Raw genomic sequence first — 19,363 nt, 5'->3', positions numbered from 1 at the left:
TGCATCCTGCTGCCCCTCCAGGACCTGCCAGCCTCTAAGATTAAGGCTGACCTCTCCCGTCCCGGGCTCAATCTTTTTGAAACGCTCCCCTCCGGCTAGAAGCTTCCAGCATCAGAAGACTTTCTCTCTGAATGCTTCTGGACGTCATCAACAATCCCCAAAACCATCAGTGACCACGGCTCCATCCCACTTTTACTCAGTATGTACACACCACCAACTTCTGTTGTAAGAGTGAAACTTGTGTATTCTTTAATTTCTAAGGTTTTTTATAAGTATCCTTTTGAATCATTGTTCATTTTTATCTTTCATTTCTTGAACTTTAGTAACATTTGACCTGTTAAAAACTGAGGGAACAAATTTAAAGGCTCCCTATCCCAGCGGTGTATTCATGAATTATGGAATGATTGATCTATAATATTTGTATTATAAATAGTGTAGGACACAATATAAATAGTTGCAATAACATAAAAAAAAGCTAAAACCAGTTGAATCATCATAAAATCATCATAAAAATATAACTGTAAAATATGATTTAAATGAAAATCATTGTCTTTTTTTTTATTTTTTTAGTTCATAGGAAAACTTGTTTTGTCCATTTTCCTAGTTGTTGCATATGATCGGCAAACCTGCCCAGCAATAAACTCAGTTGTAATTAAAAGCCCAGCAAAACTCCTTTATTTTAACACGTACAAAAAAAACCCATGCCATTGGAAATGGTAAAAAACGAACCACAGTGATAGTTTTAAGTGACGCTAATAAAATAGCTGTAAGTGACCTCAAGGTTGCTGCTATGAATTCTAAACAATAAATCACAGCAGCTCAAATGAAATGTGTCTCAGGTTCGGAGGACAGAATGAATCAACTGGAAACTCACAGGAGTTCTACGTTGACATAATACAAATCAGGGCGGATGGCGTGGACAGAAATCAGAAATGACCCGGGATGTGTCGGCCCACCTGAAAAAGGAGAGAGAGAGAGCGGTGTGAGCTGGATGTTTAGAGTCATATCCATCATTATGCTGCACCATGAGGGAGGGAGGGGCCTGACTGGGCCCAGATATATTCTGCAGCACAGAGTGAAGTTTTTCACAAACCCAATCTGCTGAGCTCCTTTCCACTACGACTACAATATCTCCGAAACAATTCTGACCAAAACACTGAGTTCTTTGAAAACGTCACGAATGGAGCTGTCGACAAGGATCAAGTGATTCCAGCTTTCTACTTGGTTAATATGAAACTAAGACACAGTATGCCGAGCAGTCGTACAGTTCTTTGAAATTCTTTTTTATTTGAAAAGGCTCTTTTTTTTTTTTTCATATAAAATCAATCCAACCATTTTCAATGCAGAACATAAAGCATGGCTGTGAATGGACTACATTTGTAAAGCGCTTACTACACTGCTACCGCGGAGCCCAAAGTTCCAGCTGATTTTAGCCATTTTTGCAAATGAATTAAATAAAAAGAACAGAATAGAAGAGCACAACTCCTCGGATCCTCAAACCATGTCATAAACTATCATGACGTCTCATCTAATAGGTTTAATTAATCAATGCATTTGATCCAACTCTTGTCATAGTTTTATTTTTTCTGTCATTAGTGAAGTTTTTTTTTTGTTTGTTTTACCAATAACTTAAATCTCATACACAATATTAATCCAATAATTGTCAAAAATCTCTCTTTTTTATTAACTGAATTTGTAAAACAAGATTTATTGTATAATCATAAGAATCACAATTAAAACATCTGTTTCCTCCCTGGACTCCCTGAGAAAGGTTTTCTTTGCAATGTTACAGTTCTCCTATGAACACACTGTTGTTCTTTTTTTTTTTTTTTTTTTTGGTGTTTGTGTTATTATGTTGTTTCACTATTATCTCTCGTTATGATTACTCTGGCCACCATAACATACCTATGAAATGGCAGGGGGAAAAGAGCCTTATGGCTGGTGAAACCATATATGCCTCATATGAACAGCAAACACTGAAATTACTCCTGTTATGTTCTGTGGACGTCTGTGGAAACAAACTATTATTTTTTTGAAATATCTATAATTTGTCAGCCCTCATGTTCACACTTGGAATCCAACGCCTTCCTTCTTCCACACATCATTTGGTTGTTGTATCTAACACAGTAATCACAATTCCCAATTTCTATTTTAATTATTGCAAAAACCTTCTGTAACACTGTTTTCTGCACCACAGTGCCTAAACGTACTCTATAACTCAAATTATATGTGCTGCTTGTACAACCAACCATTATAATAGTCACTGCTAACGTGGAAGTAGCTTTAGTGCATAATGTCTCACTTCATTTTGTCCCTTGGTCTGTTTCCTCATGTGAACTTTACTTCAATATGTTAGCCCGGCCTGAAAAAGCTTCTGGGGCTTTTAGCGCCGCGATATCTTCCAATGTGCTGGAACAATTTTACTTGATTTGAACTTTGAAAAAAGAAAAAAAAAAAACATTATTATCGGCCAAATTGGATAATTATTAACAGTGCGTTTCATTTCTGTTCACAGTCCACTGATAAAATGAGGATTTTCTATATTTGTGTCTCACTTGTGTCTTTCTTTTCCAATGACATTCTAAGGAGCTCTAATTGATGGTCATTAGCGCCTGCCATTCCGCTCTGTGATAATTTCTTGGCTCTCTGGTCTTTTGCTCAATAAGTGAGCGTGTTTCTGTAACCAGGTTGGGTTGTCTTTGTGAGGACCACTTTAAATTCAAATTGAATTTATTTCTTAATTTCAGTCGACCCTTGTTCCACTAGCGAAAACCTTGTAGCATATTAGCTTCAGCACTGAAACATTTCACGACGCACACAGAGGTTGATTAAAATGAACTTTTACGTGCTCTTTTATTACTATTTTATTTATTAATGTTGTCATTCTCTGTGGATAGTAGAGAATGAATTTATTTTTGCAGGGAAACATGTTATTCGTGTACAAATGACAGAAAAATGGAAAGTTGATGAGAGGCTATTGGCTGGCTAAAAACAAATCACAACACCGATGCCTTGAAACATTTGACTTTAAAAGTGCAGCGACTGCTTTCAGTGCTGATTTTGTTCCTGTTGCAGATGAAAATGTTGAAGTAAGGTTCATTATGAGTAGTAAAAGGGAGACTGGCGATTAGCTCTGCTTAGTCCAAAGATCGATGGGCTCTCTGAACAAAACAGAGAAGCTCGTCTGGCAGTTTTGCTCATTTAATCTCATGTCAGACCACAGGGTTGGGATTAGTAACCCTTTAGTACAATGTGGTTGGGGCAACTGAAATCTGTTGGTATCGAGGTGCGTGTTTTTCCCAACCTTTCTTGTAATTCATGGATTCCCAACTTGAATCAGGCCAGCAAATGGTGAAATGGAATTTGGTCAAGTTTATCTTTAAAATTGATTTGGTTTAATTATTTGTTCCCATTGCGGGTTGGGATATTGATCTGGGAAGCCTTAATGTCTGCGAGTCCACATAAATATAGAAAGAAACGTGTGTGTGGATTTTCTGTGACATTTCCCCCTCTGGTGGCATCCACCAGCTCACGCTCTCTGACTAACCGTGAATCACCAGTGTGCCATTTAAATGCTCCAGCCGAATCCAGAAAATTAAATTAGCATGTCCACAAGAGGAAAATGGGAAGCTTAGCGCAAGTTTAATTAGGAGGGCCGCGTCCACGTCTCCCGTCGTCTTGCCTTCAGCCCTTCCTTCAGTCCGCGCTCGGGGCTCGGATTTTCCACATGCATGAAGACAGTGGGAGTGAACGGTGGGCTGCTTTACACAAACGCCACTGCAGTTTATTCACACAACACATTATAATGGATTTTTACAGATCTTCATTCAGTTATTTAAACCCAGTTTCATGGTGATGTTTTGTCAATGCCTATTTAATAATGAAGGTGATCATAACTCCGTGACGACTCGGCAGATCTGCCGTCCTTCCATTGACCGAGCCATCGAAACTACTTTTAACCTAACCTAACCAACCCCCTTTTCTGTTTTGTATTGCGGCACTCATCACTCTACTGAGAGTGCTGAGGGTAATATGTGGCATGACTAAGTGTGATTTGACCCATTCTGCCTCTTCAGTGTTAGGATGTGTGCAAGCGTTTAATTTAGATTGAATTATCCACATTTTCCAGCATGATGAGTAATAAAGCCAACGGCCAGTCGGCCTATTCAAAATGTGACCGCTGACTTTTTCCAGTCACAATTTCTGGACTGGGTGAAGTGAGGTTCATGTTGAACGCAGCCAATATAAATCACACAAATGACGTCTGTAGAGTTTCATGCGATTGGGAACCATCGAATTAATGATATTAGCAACATATGTGTAATATTGCTGCCATCAGTTCCAAATGGCTGGAAACAACTTCATCTCCTTCCATTATGCTTCCATTCGAAGTGGTGTTATGACCGACACTTACAGGACATCACACTAAAATGTTACATTGATACTGTGCAGTTGGATCATTTTTATTTTTTTTTTATAAGTTTTCAGCTGTATTCTCCATTTCTTCCCAACAGATCTCAGAGAATCTGGGTAAGATGTACAGCGAGATGATCTTCGTCCACGGCTTCGTCCACTGCGACCCACACCCAGGCAACGTGCTGGTCCACAAGTGTCCCCAGAGCAAGAAGACCGAGATCATTCTGCTGGATCACGGCCTGTATCAGGTGGGAAATCTCCCGGCTGCCTGGACATCAAGAAAACCACATTTGTTCTAATATTGTGGGCCATTTTTCATGCTGGCGGCTGAGGCCTTGAGTAAATAGGTAGAGCAGCAATCACACAAAGATGCACATAGAAGGAAAAAAACAAAACAAAAACGCACACACACAGGTGTTACACACTTTCACAAGGAGACACACACTTTTATTAGAGCTGCAGCAGGATAAAAGCTTTTTGATAAACAACTCATTTGATGTTGTTCTTAGTGGAGTGCAGCGTTCTGCGTTTGAATCCACTATAGCCTTAATCATGCGGGTTCTGCACACACACACGCACGCACACACGCACACAAGCCTTTTGATTGTTAACACACGCTTTTTTTCCCCCTCCAAACAGCCACTGGCTGATACAGACATCCAGAGGTCTTACATGAGTTTGTTTACTGCTTGTTCCTGCATTCATGACGAGATCCGAGTAATAAATATGCAACTCCATCATCTTTGACACACACACACACACACACACACACACACACACACACACACACACACACACACACACACACACACACACACACACACACACACAGACTTCCCTTGGACCATAATGGCACCAATTTATTCCTAATGACTTGTGATTTCAGCTGTCATTTTGCAGTAGAAAAAAAGAATGTGGACACACACACACACACACACACAAACACACACACACACACACACACACACACACACACACACACACACATCCATCCATTTTCAGGGTCATTATCAGTGGGCTACTACACATTGCATGTGTTTCAGTGGTGTGGATTGTAGCTGGATGGGATAAAAAAAAAAACATTTTAAGGAGAGCAGCAGGTTTGTTATTTGCTTATTGCCGAGTAAGATACAAACGCATACTTAGTATGTAAGTTGTGTACATTTGAGTCCTGCGTTTCCTCCTCCCTGTGTCTGAAGACCTACATCTGTATGTGATAAAAGGCAAATGGAAAGAAATGTCATATTTAAAATAGATATTTAAATGCATTTTTCTCATTTCCTCTAAGATAATTTAGCAATAAGCTTTCCAGTATTTTTTGGGTGAAGTTTACTGGTAGAAAGGACAGCGTATCCCCTCTTGAATGAGTTACTTTTACTGAAATTGGGGATAAACTTTATCCCCACAGACCATAAAAAAAATCATTCCAATAATTGTTTTATAAAATCTAAGTAAACCTGCGCTGCTAACTCTCAAGCAATGATGGCAAAACCGATGAACCCTAAACTCTCAGACGTCCTGATTGGGAATAATTTTTTATCTGAACTCTGGATGATCTGTATTGTCAGGATAAAAGACAATGTTAATGGCTGTTTAGATTCATATAAAAAAAAAGAAATATCGGAACCTTTTACAGAAAACTTTGCATCATTATATGAAGGTCATCAACTGTTTTATCTGTTATATTTCTTGATTGTAGTACTTTTTTTCATTTTTAAATCATTGTAGTTTCACTTTTACATCACTTTCTGTTCTAAAATGTATATTTTCTTTACACAAGTATCTGCTTTAAACTCCACTTTTTCCTATTTTCTTGCTTTAGTCAAAAATGTTGGAGCATAACTGAACATGAGGCATTTGCAAAGTTTTTGCTTGTAGCTAGTTTATTTTATTCTTAATAACAGCAATTTATCCTCTGATGCTCTGCAGTGTAAAGTTCAGACATGCAGAAAGCTGTGGCTGCTGCCAGTGTTTTTTCTTTGTGTGATCTTTCATGGACATATAAAGGTAATTCAGGTATTTCATAATGCAAATAGACTTTCCAAAAAGTTGCTACATCAGCGTGTCTCTGCCTCCAGGTGCTGCAGCCGGACTTCAGGCTGGACTACTGTCGGCTGTGGCAGGCGCTGATCAGAGGCGACATGCCCGGGGTGGAGCGCTACAGCCGCAGGCTGGGAGCCGGAGACCTCTACCCGCTGTTCGCCTGCGTGCTGACGGCGCGCTCCTGGAACGCCGTCAATGCTGGCATCAGCTCCGTACCTGTCACACACTCCGAGGTACGATCTGTCCCGCTCGCGTTTTCACCTCCGTCCGACGCACGGCGATGTGCGACGGGCTGCTTTTCTTTTCCTCGTCGTGGGGTACAGAAGTTCACGCGGTACATCAGACCTCAGTCAGGAGTTGGTACTGCGTGATCGGAGCTGCGCTTGTGTTTTACATGTCTGCAGTTTACGAAATTAATTTTCAGTTGAAAGGTGACAAACGAAAAACTGCTCATGAAATGCTTTCCTTTGTATTTCTGATAGACTTTGTCAGAAATTAAAATGGGAAAGTTTAGAAATTGATAATCGAGGCTATTTTTTTTGTGATTTCATAAATAATACTTTTGAATTTTCCTTCCCCTTGAAATCGAAAAAGAGATTTTGAAAGTCTACGAAATTAATTATTTTAGACAACAAAAAATTGTTCAAAATGAACAAAAAATAAATTGAATTGTTTTATATATATATACTATGGGAGCTTTTGATCAAGCTTGTGCTGAGATGCATGGTCTGTATGGAAATATATTTAAAAAATATAGCTACGGAAAACTTTCAGTGTCTAATTTCTTACATTTCACTCAGATCGTCAGAGTAGTTTGGTCTGATTTGAGAGCCACACTCAGTGTACTTTTATATACAGGCCAAAGAACTCGAGATGCAGCAACATGTAGCTCAACTTATTACCTTTTATGACAATTTTAACATTACTTTTTCCATGTAAATTCAAATTTTCACTTTTTTTCATGTTATATATCCTGGTTTAGTTGTGGGAAAAGAGGATATGGAAGGAAGGGGACTGCTGAAAGTGTGATCAAACGGATCACAGATGTTTCACATAAATGGTGCATATAGACCAGGAAAAATTCATATACTTGCTGAATGTCAGTTTAATGCTAGTAATTTGTTGTAGATTGATGTGGCTTTGCAACAACAGGGTGTGTCGCAGCTCGGATTCGAAACAGAGACATTATCGTTCCATCATCGATGAAGAGCCGTTGCTGTTCTGATACAGGGCTCCAGGTCTCTGGCAGAAAAATGACTGATGTTCTGTTATTTAGCCATCAACACATCAGTACATAAATCTTCATGCAAGTGACAGTTTCACTCTTTTGCACCAGAAGGTTTCATTAAAATTGGCTTCGTGTTGAGATTGTCGTCATTTTCGGTAATAATTGTTTGGTTTTGCGAAAAACGATCCAGTCAAAACCAAATAAAAGTTAATATACTACACACTACACATCCATCACAAGTATCCATCAAATATGAAGTCACCCAAGTTTTTAGCCCGACACTGAATGTCTCGCTCTTATTGGATTTGTTCTCATGTGAACCTGGAAGCTTTAAAATCTCTGCCTCATTTGTGTGTGTGTGTGTGTGTGTGTGTGTGAGCATGTTGCCAGCAGGACATCGGGGTTTGGCTGGAGGAAGTCTTGACTTGGCAGGAGGGGAGGGACTCCGGCGGGAAGCTTTATGAGCCTTTAAGCAGAGAAGCACGAGCAGCCCTGTCCGAGCGAGAGCGCCCTTAACGTGAATGAGTGAGATGTGATTTATTTTAGTGTTTCTTGCTCATTTGATGTGTAATTAATGTTCCAGTAAGTCGACGCTTTATGTTCTAAACTGTTTACATTAGATTTTATTTTCTTGAACCTATATTGAGCCAAAAAGATGCAGAGCTCGATTTTCAGTTTCACTACCGGGGGTCCAAAATGAACAACCCTGTAGGCTTTTCTTTAAGATTATTGTCCCTATCCACCAGCACCGAGTCTGGCCCGCACGCCCCTGTAGCCACAGGTGTTCTACGATACCATCTGCACTTGGGGGAGCGTTTATTTATACATCCCTTATGCAACATTTTGGAGGCTGGCAAAAGTTGGACCCGACAGTCTGCTACAGTGTGCCACCCCCTCACATGCAACGGCCAACAGCGCGCTGAATATGGCCGGGGCCGGAACAGAAGCCGCTCAAGGCGGCTTTTATTCGGGGAAATATTTCTGAAAATGTACCTTTGACTTTGTGGACAAAAGTACCACAAAGAAGTGACTGATAATATTCTGTGGCGGAGAGTGTCTGAGCGGACTATTACAGATCTCAAAGGTGACATTTGCTCTTTGTTTTCAGACCGAATACGTGACGCTGCCTGGATAGGTGGGCAGGAACAGGGTCTGTTCTTAAAGTCAGAGGTCTGGATTTTTGAGACGCGCTGAATGATCGTCATGAAATTTAATTCTGTGGAACTTTCTTTGTGACAGCGTCTCATTGAAGGTACTTTTTTCTTTTCATCTGTCAAACGTTATAATAAAGCTGAAACACTGAAGAAGAAGAAAAAAATCACCTCAGTTATCTGACTCTGAAGCCTCATATTGGTATTTTGGTGTATGGATTTGTCAAGGCTTCCACCGCAACTTTAAATAATCCTTCTGTTTAAACAATGTTTTCAAGTGAGAACAGAAAACCCTTTTTTTGCATTTTGACGGCTCTTCAGGTGGAACTTTTTGAAAACGCTCTGACTCAGATTCTGTGGAAACGGGAAAACACAACGTTTTGAAAACACGATGCAGCCCTAACTCTGTGTAAACAATGGAAAACGTGAGGAGCTCTATGTGAGAAGGTGCCTCCAAAGTGTCCTGATTCTCAGTCCATATTCTCCTGGGTGTTTGTATTTTTACAGTCGAGGGTTATGCGTGTTAACAATCCAACTCATAGAAAACTAGAAAAATGAGGGCGGCACGGTGGAGTAGTGGTCAGCACTCTTCCAAGCTTGAGGTTTTCCCGTACGGAGTTCAAATGCACCTCCTCTCATGCTCCCAAAACACGTTTATTAGGTGAATTAGTTGTTATACAGTATGAACATGTCTGTCTGAGTCAATAATTACTCACATTATCCAGAAATAATTTGCGTATTATTTATATTTCTGTTGCTTTTTGATGAAAAACCGGGTCTGACTCTCCTCACCTCGCCTTTCTCCCACTGAGGTGGGTCCATTAGCCGGACGCCGCTCCACACACTGCCTTCTACTTGAGCACACTTGTTGATTGTGCAACATTTAATCGCTGAAGACATTTCTGCGGCCACCGCCACTCGTGTGCTCCGCCGTTCTTTGTTCGTACTCTTGACATCTCTCCTCTCCTCTGTCTTTTTGTTGCTGCCACTCCACTCCCCCACCATCGCCGCCGCCGCCACCACCACCACTCTCTTATGCATGGAGCCTTTTTAAGTCCGGCTTCTAACAAATGATGATGCATTCCATTAGTGTTAATGCAATCAGACGCACGCAGTAACTGTTGAGTGCTTTTAAAGCTTGGCCTTTTTTGTTTTTTTTGTTTTTTTTTTTTTTTTGTTCTACATTTCTTTGCCATGCAGGAATATTTTATCTTTTTTAATGACTGTTTCTCTCCCTAACATTGAAAACAGAGTCATTATTCATAAAAAAAACCAGGTGCCGCTAATACAAGTCGACTGTATTGCGTCACGCGGTCTCAGATGTGTTTTTGTCTTCATTGCTGCTCATTTCTTTGTCACCGCCTTTTTTTTTTTTTATTGTGGTCTTTGTTGGAAAGGAAGCACCGTTGTCGTTTACGTGTTGCTTGCAGTGAAAAAAACGCATCGTTTTTGCATTTTTTATTGATGAAAGAATTCACTTTTACATTTTATATCCTATAATGTAACGTTTTGTCAAAATGAAGGAGAAATTATAATCAGTCTTCATTTTTGAATGACATTTTCATCCAGCCATTTTTTTTTAGTTTGCGAACTGTGAAACAGATTTTGAATGTGTTAGTGTTTCGTCCCGTGTCGTCACTGTTTCAGAACCAAATGGAAAACTTATTTTGTCTGTTTTACGTTAACGAAATGAACCAAAAGCCCTTGTGATCTTCTCACCTCCCAAAACATGAACCAGCCCGAACTCCCAGCAGCCAATTCCCATCGCAGCATTTCTCGGCAGATTAACACTACTTTAGGACTAATATTCACAGCAAACATTTGCATTCTATCTTTGTGCTTTGTTAAAAAAAAAAAAAAAAAAAAGGCCCTGGTTCTGGTCTTTTTCCGTCCCCCCGACTCGTCCTCTGCCCTCTGCTTCCCACCGTCTGCATGAAATCAGCTGGCCGATTCTCGAATACACTGAGGAACAAGGAACATCACCAGATTCCACTTCCTCCCCCCCCTCCTCAAATGAATTCCCTTTGCCTTTTGCGCGGCCTATTATCGCACCGCTCGCAATACAATATGTTCTTATTGAAGCTTTCAGATGCAAATGAGAGCACTGTCACCTCCTCTGTGTCCTGCTGACAGCTGGAAGGCCCGCTACCCAACCTCCTATAATTACTACTAATTGTTATTCCCCAAGCAGGACTCGGCAGAGTCCTCTGGAAGCACCAGCACCCCGTTATTTGGACTTGGAGGGGGAAGTATTGTGTTGGGAGTTTATGCCTTTAGCCTGATAACTCTTGATTTTTTTTTCCTTGAGTAAATAAAGAAAAAGGAAGGTGGGAAGTAAGTGAATAGGACCAAGGAATGGTCTGCAATTATCCAAACAAGATGAGTCGAGGCGGATTTACGCGACAGCACAATTTCCTACGAATGCTGCTGCTCTGTACCAGCTAATTATTTTTTAAAGGCAATTCACTTTCCAGAGAGGGTAGCAGTGTCACATTTCTATCGAACGGTCACATAGCTCCAGGTTTAAGCCAATACAGTGTACCATATGAAGCAATACTGCTGATGGCTGCTCTTATCGACTCCCATTTGAGAGACGCCAACTCCTCTCCCAGAATGCTAAGTCACTGTCACGTGGAACAGTCACTGGTGCTGATATAATGAGTTATTATATGAGAAATTACAGATCCCACCTATAGAATAGGCCTTCAACCTCCCCTGTTAGTGATCCTGATTGTGTAGCTCTAAAGACTATGGCATTATTTTTTCCTGAGAGCGTCTGCCCTCCACGTTTTGAGTATCTTAATGCAGAAGAATCATTAGCCGTTCTTTAGCATTATCTCAAACAGAGATTAAAAAGAAGGAATTGGTTAATCCAGCCCGTTTGTGGAGGCTACCATCTCTGAACGAGTTCCCATATTAAGTCTGTAACAGCAAGTCTGCTTGTGGTGCGAGCGATCTCCTCAGTCTGTTTGTCATCGCAGCGCCAATGGGACCTGGGCGAGTAGGTGTGGGTTAATGCAGTTAAAACGTTTGTTTGCAGCATCCGTGTTGTTTGTTGGCGTCTCGCACTGCGGGCGTCCCGCAGACGGAGAGCAGAGGCAGACTCTATCTGTGTCAGAATGCTGTCGAGCCGCGTGTCCCTCTGCGTGCTCGTCACGTCTCGCTTGATCTGGACTGACAGTTCTGACAATGCTGCCGTCTTTCTCCGTCTCTGACATGTACACACACACACACACACACACACACACACACACACACTCGCCTCCAGACATAAAGGGCTGTGAAAAGACTGGCCCTTTGTCGTTTGCTTAAACATTACAGCAATATCCTTCATCAGTGATCAGCAGGAGCTTATATTTTGACTTCTCTGTAAGAATTACGTACGTGAGTTTTAAAATCATTGTAAACCTCCAGTTGTCACCCAATTAATCTAGAAAGAAACTAAATCGTTTCTAAGACTAAGAAAACTTAACTAATCATTCTTTCCTGTTTTCTCCCATTTCCCATGTTAAATAATGTAATGTGTAAGTCTGCAGGAAGATCAGAAATTCAGTCTGTTGTACAAAGATTCTTTCTCTTCAGGCTGATGTTAAAAAAAAAAAAAGAAATGCTGCTTTTCAGTGTTTTAACACAAATTCACCCTCAAACCACGGCTTCGTTTCTGGTGCTACTTCCAGGCAGTGAGCTCTAATTTTATCTTATATATTGGAAATGGATAAATGCATGTGTTTTGAACATGTCTCAACAGTAAACAATGCTCGTGTCCTCAGCTGCAAACATATTTTAAGTCATTATTAAGATGGTATTTATATATTTTTTCTCTCTCTGCTAAGCTCTCCTGATGTTGTGTGTCTCCAGGCTTAATCAAATGAATATTCTGTAATTGATTCGCTATTGAAATGCTTGGTAATGTTTAATAAAGTGATATTCTTATTGATTTTTCTTGCAGGGAAGAGCCTAAAGGCTTCTCTCCTTTAAGTTCTGTGCTATTGTTTGTGATCGTACAATGAATAATAAAAAAAATTAACCGTTGACTGCAGATCATAATGAAACCTCACATAATGTATGAATTAGAAGGCAAAGGAAAAGTCCTTAAGAAAAGTCCGAAGGATGCAGATTATATTGCACATTTGTTTAACTTTCCAAATCCGTCCTTTCCTTTCTCTCCGTCCCATGCAGTCTTTACTGCGCTGGTAACCTTCACAGCAAGTTTTTCTTTCCTTGAAAAAGATGTTTTTAAGTTCCAGCGCTAACTGAAGTGCCTCTTATCTTTTAGTACCGCCATAAATCAATTCCAGCTCTGTGAAATTTATGCACACGTCAAGATTTGTAGTATGAATGCAACGAGTACCTTTAAATCTCGCACTTTGTAATTGTATACACTCCATCACCGCGTGCCAAATGTTTTCCTTGAGTCATTGTGGTTTAACTTTCCTCAAACATCTGCCTCTGACTTCTTGTACAATAGGTGTAATTCCAAGTTTTGTAAATTTTAATGCAATTTTAATGAGTGTTTTTAATAGTTTTGGGAGGGGAAAAAAAAAAAACGGATCAAACAGCCGCCAGCTTTATTAGCAGCATATTGTTTGTGCTGCTATTTAAGGGATTTGAGATGATGTGACAAGGTATTTCTCCATTATGTTTCCAATTAGCTCCTAATTTCACAGTTGTTCCGTTCAGTCCTGTAATGTCCCGTGCTCGTGCAGATTGTGAACCCCCCCCCCCCCCCCCCCCCCCCCCCGCCCCGATTTCACTTTCTGTCGAAAGATTGCTAAATGGCCACGGGTGCGTAAGCTTGCCGTCCACTTTGTTCCATGACTAATAGTGTAATTTAGGCCTGTTGATGTGCAGCAGCCAGCGAGAGGCTTTTGATGTGTGGAAGAGGAAGACAGTGGCACTCACATGACGGCACGAGCGGCCGTGTTCAACATCAAAGGGAACAAGTAGCCGCCGCGGAGGTGAACGTCATTCCTCTCTCTCTCTCTTTATAACCTCATTTCTTTTTGCTGTGCTCTGCAGTTCAGTTTGTTTTCCTCTTGTATGTACAAGATGTTTTCCTCAATATCATCAGTCTTCTCCTTGTGGTAGTTTACCGGAAAGTCTCACGTTCTGATTCCTCACATCTGTGTCCAGACTTGTTTTCTATTAATGGCTGTTAATTTAGTTTCTCGGTGAAAAACTGCACCTTCCTCTTCATGGTCGTGGTCGCCGTTTCTTTGCTGTAGTAGCGAATGGTGGAGTCGGTGATCTTCTAATGTCAGTGTTAGTGGTTGGATCCTCGTCTCCTCACCCTGTGTCCACGTGTAAAAATGTCCTGGACAGCTGAGAAAGTTGTCTTTTAAGACTTTGAGTTACCTCAGTGGAATTCCAAACCAGCTGAATTGTTTCATTGAGACCGACTTCGAACTGCAAGTTTTCAAGCGGTGGAGGACCTCGCTTCCAGACAGCCAGTGATCACACTCTCAATCTAAGGTACACAGTGTGCTTTCCAGCTTCAGACACTCGCTGGTGTTGGCGTGCGTCCGTCCGCCCTGAAGTCACAGATTCACTCCATGAATGGTCAGACGTTTCCGCTTTTACTCATATCTTTCCTGCTGTCTCTCCGCTGCTGGTAGGACGTTGAGATCCGGACCAACGCGCCTCTGTACCTGCCTCAGATCAGCGACCTGTTGAACAGAGTGCCACGGCAGATGCTGCTGCTGCTGAAGACCAACGATCTATTGAGGGGCATCGAGACCACGCTGGAAACCAGGGCTGCGTCGTCGTCTTTCATCAACATGTCCCGCTGCTGCATAAGGGCGGTGGCCAGGTGAGGTCCAAGAGACTTTGACTCTGTGTGTGAAATCTACGACACTGTGTTTTGTCTTTTTGTGTAATATGGTCCAATAAGGTCAGGTTTCTTTAGATCTGTGTCATCAGCTTTTTAATTTTTATCGCAAGCTCTAAAGGTACAATATGGAAAATTTGCATAATGCTGTTTTACTGTACCATCCAGTTTTAAACTGATCACAACACCACCTTGTGGTACAAGATGGGATTACATTTGTGGAACTACGAAGTTGTGTAATATAGAAATTTTAAATACTGCGCCTGTAAGTCTTCTGATATGAGTCGCACCTATCAGACAATTGAGACGAAGAAAAGGTTTTTCTCTTTTTGTTGTGAGACGGCCTTTACCTCGCCAGGTGGAGCAATGCTGACGGTTTTAAAGCTCACATGAACGAGCACATCTCCTGAAGTATTTTAACCGGCCATAGTCCCATCAGTATCATGTAGTCTTAGATGCAGGAGGGGATCTCGCTGTGCCGCCTCATTCCAAAACCCCTGCTCAGGCTTTCACGGCTGACTCCGTTCTGTATTTCCAGGAAGGTCTCGCACTGCATTAATGTTTCACGAGTCGCCAGTCGTCGCCGCTTTCAGGCGTGTGGCACCTTTCTTTGATGAAGACAGATTATTTTTGTCATACATTCTGCTCTCAGACGTCAAGTGTGAAATTCTGTGCTTCAGTCATAAACTTTACCCAAAGACATCCTCATCTTTTTTTTTACTTTTTGCACAGCCACATGGAATATCAGTCCTGTTTTCATCTGTTTGTAAATCTTTTCTTTCATGTACAGGCACAAGAGAAGCAAGGCGAAGTCCAGGAGGAGGCATCTGCAAATCACGCTGGCGGAGTCCATCAGCCTGTGGAAACTGTCGGTGTACGAGCTGCTGCTATGGCTAAAAGGCTCTGTGATGGTAAACTGGCTCACTGCCCTGCTGGCATTTCTGCACTGAGACACATCTGGACCTCACACTGGAACATTAGCAACAGGCTCGACCTGCAAACGCTCAAGGGTTTTTCTTTTTTTTTTTTCCCCCCCTCTCTCTCTCTGTCATTTTATGCGCCCGTTAAAATTTTTAACACGTGCCCGAACTGCCCCCCCCCCCCACCACAACCACATGCACCCACACAGGACTCAGTTCCACTTGTGGTAATGATAGTTTGTTTCTCTGTGGAAGAAACAAGTCTTTGAACATCACTGTAGCCTGACGATATCCGGAGATTCACAACTGTTCCAACTTCAGCACTTTTGTACAGTAACGTCATAAAGGTACAATACGTGTTTTCTCTCTGTTGGGAAGTTGAAATATTCAATTTAATAAGGTTTGCACAATTCAAGGAAACAGCAGCCATTCGATCATCTTACTCGTTCATCAATAAGCTGAATAGATATTAATTAACCTCTTAACACGCTGTTCTGTAATTCGATTCTGAACCAATAGATGGTGTCCTGAGTCTGTTGTTGTTTCAACAGGAGAATTAAGCAGCAGTTCCAGGTGCCTCGCTGCTATTGATGGTCCTGCGAAACACTAAGACTCAATTCAAGCCACAAATATCACCAACCATAGTATGTCATCCAGTTGTAGCATCAAATGATGTAATACCCGCCGATAATGTAATATTGATGGACATTTTAGATGTAATTCAGCCAAAAAGGAAATGGTATAGTGACAAAGTAAAAACACACAGCCTTAATTGAGAGAGAGAAAGTAGTTCATTGTCTGTTATACTTTCTTGACACCAAACCATGGCTCTTGATTATCAGCTATAATTAAAAAAATAAATAAATAATTGTGACATTACGGGCAAAATATTTTTTTCACATCATCAACAAGTTACTCTATATTTGGCTTTATTTCATTTAAATAACCAAGCAGATATTACTTTTTTGGCTGTTATTACATTATTGTTTGCTACAAGAGTTAGTCTGGATTCATTCATGATTCATGAAAAAGTTTAAAAATTCAAGATCAACTTAACTTTTTTGTACTGTACTGTTACGTCAATGAAACAGAGAATAAATATGGTGAACTGTGTAGCGAAGCAGCTGGGTCCTTCACCTTTACACTCATGTGAAGAGTAATTGTGACAGATGGTTGGTTGTAGTGAGTTAAACTCTCATCGGAGGTGATCTGTAGTTCCTGTCTGCCTGTGTGATGCTGGACTACTGATTCATTCCTGTTCGTCTTCAACATACCTCAGAATGACGTTTGCGCCTCATTTTGGATTTTCTGGTCAAGCCGAATGGAAGAAAGACTGAAGGAAGTTTTTTTTTTTTTTAATGTTTATTTTTCAGTGTTGGTTCTTAGTCTTATTTTCAGGCTGAAGACTGTACACTCATTCCTCAAACTCAACCGTTTGTATTACGTTTTACTTCTATTGTTACTCTACTTATCTAAGTATTGTCATCACCTTGAGACGAGTTGTGTGGAAGCTGTGCGGCTCTTCATGCGGCTGCTCGTTGCCTTATTTCAGACCGTTTTTTTTTCTTCATGTTTTCCAAAAGTGGCTTATAGTCCTGATCTCCCTCCTTCCCTTTGTTTCCTCTGTCAACATTAAAAACATTCATCCAGCGATACCTAATAGTTACTTTACAAGGAATTCTCTTTCTGCACGGACACTTGGCGAGCAGCTGAACGCACATCAACAAGGTCACCGTTCAGCATGGTGTCGGACTGATGCTGGAGTACAATGGGAGGAACCCAAAAGGCAAAGGGGCATCATGCAAACTCAGCATGGAAAGGTCCTGTCAGCTGGTTGAAACAAAGAAATCACCTCAATGTCTTTCTCCTCATTTTTAACACTGGGGCAGCTGTTTCTTAACTATGTTTGATTTCTCTGCAACAACTTTTTGTTTGTATATATATGTCAGTCATCGAAATATCGTTTTGCATTGGACTGAGAACGTTTGGTCACAGGAAGTCACTGTAAACTTTATGTGAATTATTTCATATGAATATGGAGAACCATGCAGAAAAAACAAGTGTACAATCATCCAAACCTCAGACAGATGGAGCATTTAAAAGGTCATAACGCATTACGGACATTTTTTTTTTCTTTAAAGAAATGCCAGTTTGCATTTACTTCTTACCGGCGAAGTTGTACTTGGTTTGGATCCTTTAGGTCGATATCGAGGGAAAAGTCAGTGCAGCTTCAAGGACCTCAAGTTCAGATTTCATCAGTGTTTCAGTGTTGTTTACACAGCACGTTGTCATTGTTCTACTATTTCAGTGACCTAAACGTACGTCTCTGCCATGTTGCTGGTTGGGCTTTTGAGGTTATGGAGTTTTTGTGAATATAATATCATCTGATTTCACTGGAAGGTTTTATGAACCTGTCCATACTGCTTGGAGCTAACAGCTGCAATCAACACTACAATTGTTTTGTTTGTTTGTTTTTTTATTCAAGGAACTAATTTTAGAAATTCAAAACTCGGAGGCTACTGGTAATGATCGTAATCATGATAAACAGCTGAACTGTCTGTACATTATTAGACCTCCAAATTCTACAGCAGCCAGAGATCACATAACAAAACAACTTTATCTCAACACCTGCAGTCTGTGAATTCAAGCATTTGCAGACTATCTTTTCAGCACATTTGTATAATTTGTGGAAGACATAAACTAAATCCAACAAGTAAAAAAATAATCAAACTTCTGACATTTGCATGAGTTTTTTGCATCCCCATGTTATATTCTTTAAGCTGAACTCGTATTTATATGAAGCTTTGCTACTTGACAGATAAGCCAAAGTTCCTTATTTAGTCCTCTCTATTTGTCCTTTAATTTATTATGTGCATTGCAGTAGTTTCACGGTGTTACACGCGTTACCTTCGAGATGTGTGTAATTTCCAGTCATGTGATGCTACACCTGTCAGCCATGATGCAAGACGAGTAATCCCCTATATAATTAGCTTCTGGTAATTACAGAGGAGATCCACAATGAGCCATTTCACACACAACACCAGTGTCTGATTTAGCCAAACCCACAGGATGTAACGCATAACGAGCCTACCTGCCCTTTTCCTCTGTTTTCCACAGTTCTGTGTCAGACTAGACCGTCTGCGCTTGAACTCCTCTGGTCACGGTTCATGCATTTGATGCAGTACAACTATGAAACGCACACTTCTGAATGCCACTCCCACCACTCTCCCAACTTGCCTTTATTTTGTTTTCATATGAAAGGTCCATTGTTTTTGAGTTCACATCTAAATATTGGATAGTGAATTTATTTCCCTCACTGTTAGGTTTTTGTTGTGCCGATTGTCTTTTGTTTTTGTTTTCTTCTGTAGTCGATGGAATGTTACAAACTGTTTGCCAAACCGGAACTTGGATATTTCATCTTCTGATAATAAAACTATTCAAAGGGAGCAAAAGAATTTGAGTGCATGTTGCTTTTTATTGCTTTGCTGTGATGCTATTGTATATCTATACATATATCTATATCTCTATCTATATGGTTTCATTACAAAAGTTTCCGTGTACAGAATCAGCAGAGTGTGCACATTTAATCAAACACTCTGTTCCGTACTGTGTCTGTTTTGCAAATTTATATCACATTTGCTAAGTTGCTCAGAAAGTTCTTGATTGGTGAGGCTTGGTCAGTGTTAAAAAAAAAAAAAAAAAGTCCCAGAAATATATTTTCTCTCATGGTTTATACCTCCATGCCTTAATTAAAACCTGTCTGTGTGATTGATCCGTC

At 40.6% G+C, this 19,363-nt stretch overlaps 1 protein-coding gene across 1 annotated transcript in view; it reads left to right on the top strand.

Moving 5' to 3' along the window:
• Nucleotides 1-19,028, top strand: part of adck1 (aarF domain containing kinase 1) — a 68,588-nt gene extending 49,560 nt beyond the window's left edge. The window contains exons 8-11 of the mRNA XM_030117739.1: nucleotides 4,515-4,664; nucleotides 6,495-6,692; nucleotides 14,454-14,647; nucleotides 15,456-19,028. Coding sequence (XP_029973599.1) covers nucleotides 4,515-4,664; nucleotides 6,495-6,692; nucleotides 14,454-14,647; nucleotides 15,456-15,615 — 702 coding nt within the window. The 3' untranslated portion in view covers nucleotides 15,616-19,028. The remainder of the gene's footprint in view (nucleotides 1-4,514; nucleotides 4,665-6,494; nucleotides 6,693-14,453; nucleotides 14,648-15,455) is intronic.
• Nucleotides 19,029-19,363: the final 335 nt, after the last annotated feature.

The sequence above is a fragment of the Salarias fasciatus genome, chromosome 19 (assembly GCF_902148845.1).
Source record: "Salarias fasciatus chromosome 19, fSalaFa1.1, whole genome shotgun sequence".
In the NCBI taxonomy this organism is placed as follows: domain Eukaryota; kingdom Metazoa; phylum Chordata; class Actinopteri; order Blenniiformes; family Blenniidae; genus Salarias; species Salarias fasciatus.
Note: the sequence above shows the minus strand (reverse complement) of the source record. Positions and strands in the feature narration are given on the sequence as shown.